The following is a 3,360-nucleotide window of genomic DNA, read 5'->3' as shown; positions in this document are numbered from 1 at the left end:
AGTGCTTGGTGAGGAAAAAACCATGATGACAAAAGACTATGGCGAACTTAACAAATATTTGCATAAGCTAGATGATAAGGATACTAAGAATATAGGAAATTAACCATGCGATGTCAAATCCACCATAACATTTACGGAAAATGTTGGAACAGGAACGTCCAACATTTTCTTCTATGAGGGGAGGTGTCACGTCCACCGCTACCGCAGAATTAAAAATTTCCTTTTTACAATAACAATCTCCAGCGTTAGACTATATATAGTAATAATAGCGAGCGCTAGATCATAAGGAAAAACACTTGAACAAATCCCAACGCCATTGGCCAAGTATTTGCACTAGTTCGAAAATAGACCAATCAGAAGCTGTTACATATCACTAACACTATTGGACAAAACTTGGGAATTGGGCAAGTTCCTAGAGTAAGGTTTGGACAAGTTACTAAAATCCTAGTTCGGAACTAGACCCATCAGACGACGCTAGTTGTAACTAACGTCACCAGCCCTAGTTCCTAGTTACAACTCGGAACGCCACCCGACGGAAACTAGACAACACAAATCTCCGACTATATACTCGGAACATCCGCCGCGATCGCTCTCTTGTGCAGCAGCCGTCGTCGAGCGAACGTAGTAATAAATAAGTGTGCGCGTTTTAAAATACGAAGTTGTGGTGCGTATTACAAACGATCTACCACGAGAAGGACGACCACGAGGCAGCTAACCTCCAAATCCAGTAGACGCACGCTACGCTAGAGTTTTAACCTCCAAGACATGTGGCCAGCAACGGTGAGTACAACTTATATTTACATTTAAGCCCGCTGCTATAGTGTTGCTTACGTAATTTAAACCATTAATTATTCACTTTGGTCGTGCCACCTTACTTATTATTCGAGCCACGTGTTGTCGTGAGATATAACCTCAACGTCTAACCTCAACGTGTATTATTCGAGCCACGTGTTCGTCGGGAAACATAACCTCTCCTCGGGCGAATAACGCTCATTTCTCGAGCGGACACTCGCTCACTACGACCGAATTCCCCGAGGAAATGGAGTTTGTTTAATAAATTTACCGAAGTAGCGTAAGCTAACCAACTGTATGCATATTTCTTTTACCTTACCCCTCTCCCCCCTATACCCTACGACAAATCGAAGAGCGAACATCGCTTCTTGGGGCATGCACCGCCCTTCCTGCCCCGGTCGGCTTAACAGAACTTACTTATCCCGGAAGCGGGCGCAATAACGTGTGATGTGCCGCTTCATAACGCGTAGATTTAGCCTCTCCCGACCTCCTCCTCCCATACTGGATCATCAATTGCGGACCACCGCCACTTCGTGTATGAAGTATTCGGCCTACTTCCATCCAGAGTCTAGAAACTTGTTCTGTCGGAACTGCTATACCAACGCCATTTCCACTTCAGAGAAATTGAGTTGTGAGCTAATACAGAAGCACGATTTAGTGGTAGGATTCACACGATACATTCCTACGTGCCACGATTGCAGAAGTAACCTTGCGTCTTACTCTCCGGTGCTAAGCTGCGATACCTGTGCGCTCGAATATTCGGCACTGCTCAGTTTGTTACAGGCAGCCGGTGAAAGTATTCTTGATTTCCCCGACCCGACCGTGGTGCGGGTACAGGGCGACGAAATAAGCACTCTAGCTCTTGCACCTGGTGATAACTAGACCCGTTTCCCTCTACGAAATTACTCCGATCGCGGTATCCCCGGGAAGAATTCTCGGATTCGTTAATACCCGAAAACAGCGATCCAGCCCCGTGTCATTGCCCGAGTTAATCAACAACCGCGGCCGACCGGGACGTAACAGCATCATCATCGACGAGGTGAGCATGATCAGCGCGGATATATTACACCGCATCAACCAACGACTGCAGCAGATCACCGGTGTATACGATCAGCTATTTGGCGGTATGAACATCATCTTATGCGGTGATTTCAGACAATTGCCGCCGGTTAACGCAACGCCGGTCTTCAAGATGCCGCGCAATGTTTTCGCGGGAGTGGTGCTGTGGCAATCATTGAATTACTTCCCTCTGCTCAGAGTAGTTCGTCAGTTTGACGAGACGTTCTCGTCGATACTCACAAAAATCGGCAACGGCGAGACGCTCACCGACGATGAGAACATTCTAATCGAGGGCCGCTTCAGAACGGTAGAGTGGTGCAATGAGAACTTGCCCAACGCCGTGCGTCTGTATCACCGCAACATTGATGTCGATGCATACAATAGAACGGCCATAGTCGATCCTGTCAGGTGCGTGACTCGCGACAGATTCTTCGGCTACACCACGGTCACAGAAAAGAACGAGTGCAGGCGTAAGCTGCACAAGATGTCTGTAGCCGAGTATGACGGCTTGCCGTATATGATAGCTCTTGCGACCGATTACCCGTACATGATCACCATCAACATAGACGTCGAGGACGGTCTCGTTAACGGCGCGATAGGCGTTCTCAAGTATATAGAGACCCTTGAGGATGAAGATTGCAATGTCGACGACGATGAACCACAACCGTCTACTAGTGGCGGCAGTGATACAATAGAGCACATCGTGAACATACGTCTGTGGATTGACTTTGCAAACGTCCAGATCGGTCGCAAAGCTCGACTCAAGTGCTGACCTCACGTTCTCAGCAAACCAAACATTCTCAGTCGCGACTGGACCCCCGTCAACAAGCGCACTATCAACATCAGTCTCAGTAAAACGGTAAAGTGTAAGCGACAGCAGTTTCCTGTCGTTTCGGCGTGCGCAATCACTATACACAAATCCCAGGGCGGCACGTTTGATGAAATCGTCTTCAAATACGACAGCGGGCAACAGCATCAGCTCGTTTACGTCGCTCTGAGTCGAGTCACCACTATCGAGGGCTTGTACATGGTGAACGACAAGAACGACTTCCGGTTCCATCACAGGCGTCGCGGCAGCAACGCGCCGCATATGAAGGAGATCAGAACCGAGTACCAGCGTCTCGAGCAACACAGGCTCGACACCATCACCTCGCGGGCTCACCTGTTTTGCACATCTCCGGACACTGTGTGACGTCCTGACGTCCACCTCACACCCATTTTTATTTTTTTTTATTTGCAATATTAATTATTAATGTATAACCACTGATAGTTATTTTTGAGCGCCATCGATAATTACCATTTTTGCTTCACTACTTATTATTAACCACAGGCTTGCGTACAGTAGTCTGTTATTAGTCTAACCAAGAATATTATTTACTTAGCAACCTAACCGACACATTTATTATGTTAAAGGCTTTAGTTTGATAATAGTTTTAATATAAAAATATATAAAGTAATGTTAATACTATAGACATATATAAAGGGAGAAAAAATATTAAAACCACAAAA

General features: G+C 46.4%; 1 protein-coding gene across 1 annotated transcript; it reads left to right on the top strand.

Moving 5' to 3' along the window:
• Positions 1 to 1,837: 1,837 nt before the first annotated feature.
• On the top strand, positions 1,838 to 3,043 carry LOC113563474 (ATP-dependent DNA helicase pfh1-like). Its single transcript, XM_026975142.1, has 2 exons — positions 1,838 to 2,568; positions 2,638 to 3,043. The coding sequence occupies exons 1-2, from the start codon at positions 1,838 to 1,840 to the stop codon at positions 3,041 to 3,043; spliced, it is 1,137 nt and encodes a 378-aa protein (XP_026830943.1).
• Positions 3,044 to 3,360: the final 317 nt, after the last annotated feature.

The sequence above is a fragment of the Ooceraea biroi genome, unplaced genomic scaffold, assembly GCF_003672135.1.
Source record: "Ooceraea biroi isolate clonal line C1 unplaced genomic scaffold, Obir_v5.4 UnassembledTig109, whole genome shotgun sequence".
Lineage (NCBI taxonomy): Eukaryota > Metazoa > Arthropoda > Insecta > Hymenoptera > Formicidae > Ooceraea > Ooceraea biroi.
The sequence above is the reverse complement of the archived record's forward strand: the minus strand, read 5'-3'. Positions and strand labels throughout refer to the sequence as shown.

Coding starts and splice junctions, on each gene's coding strand:
- LOC113563474 (XM_026975142.1), top strand. CDS start 1,838: ATGATCAGCGCGGATATATTACACCGCATCAACCAACGACTGCAGCAG. Junction 2,569..2,637: donor CACATCGTGAACATACGTCT/GTGGATTGACTT, acceptor TCACGTTCTCAG/CAAACCAAACATTCTCAGTC.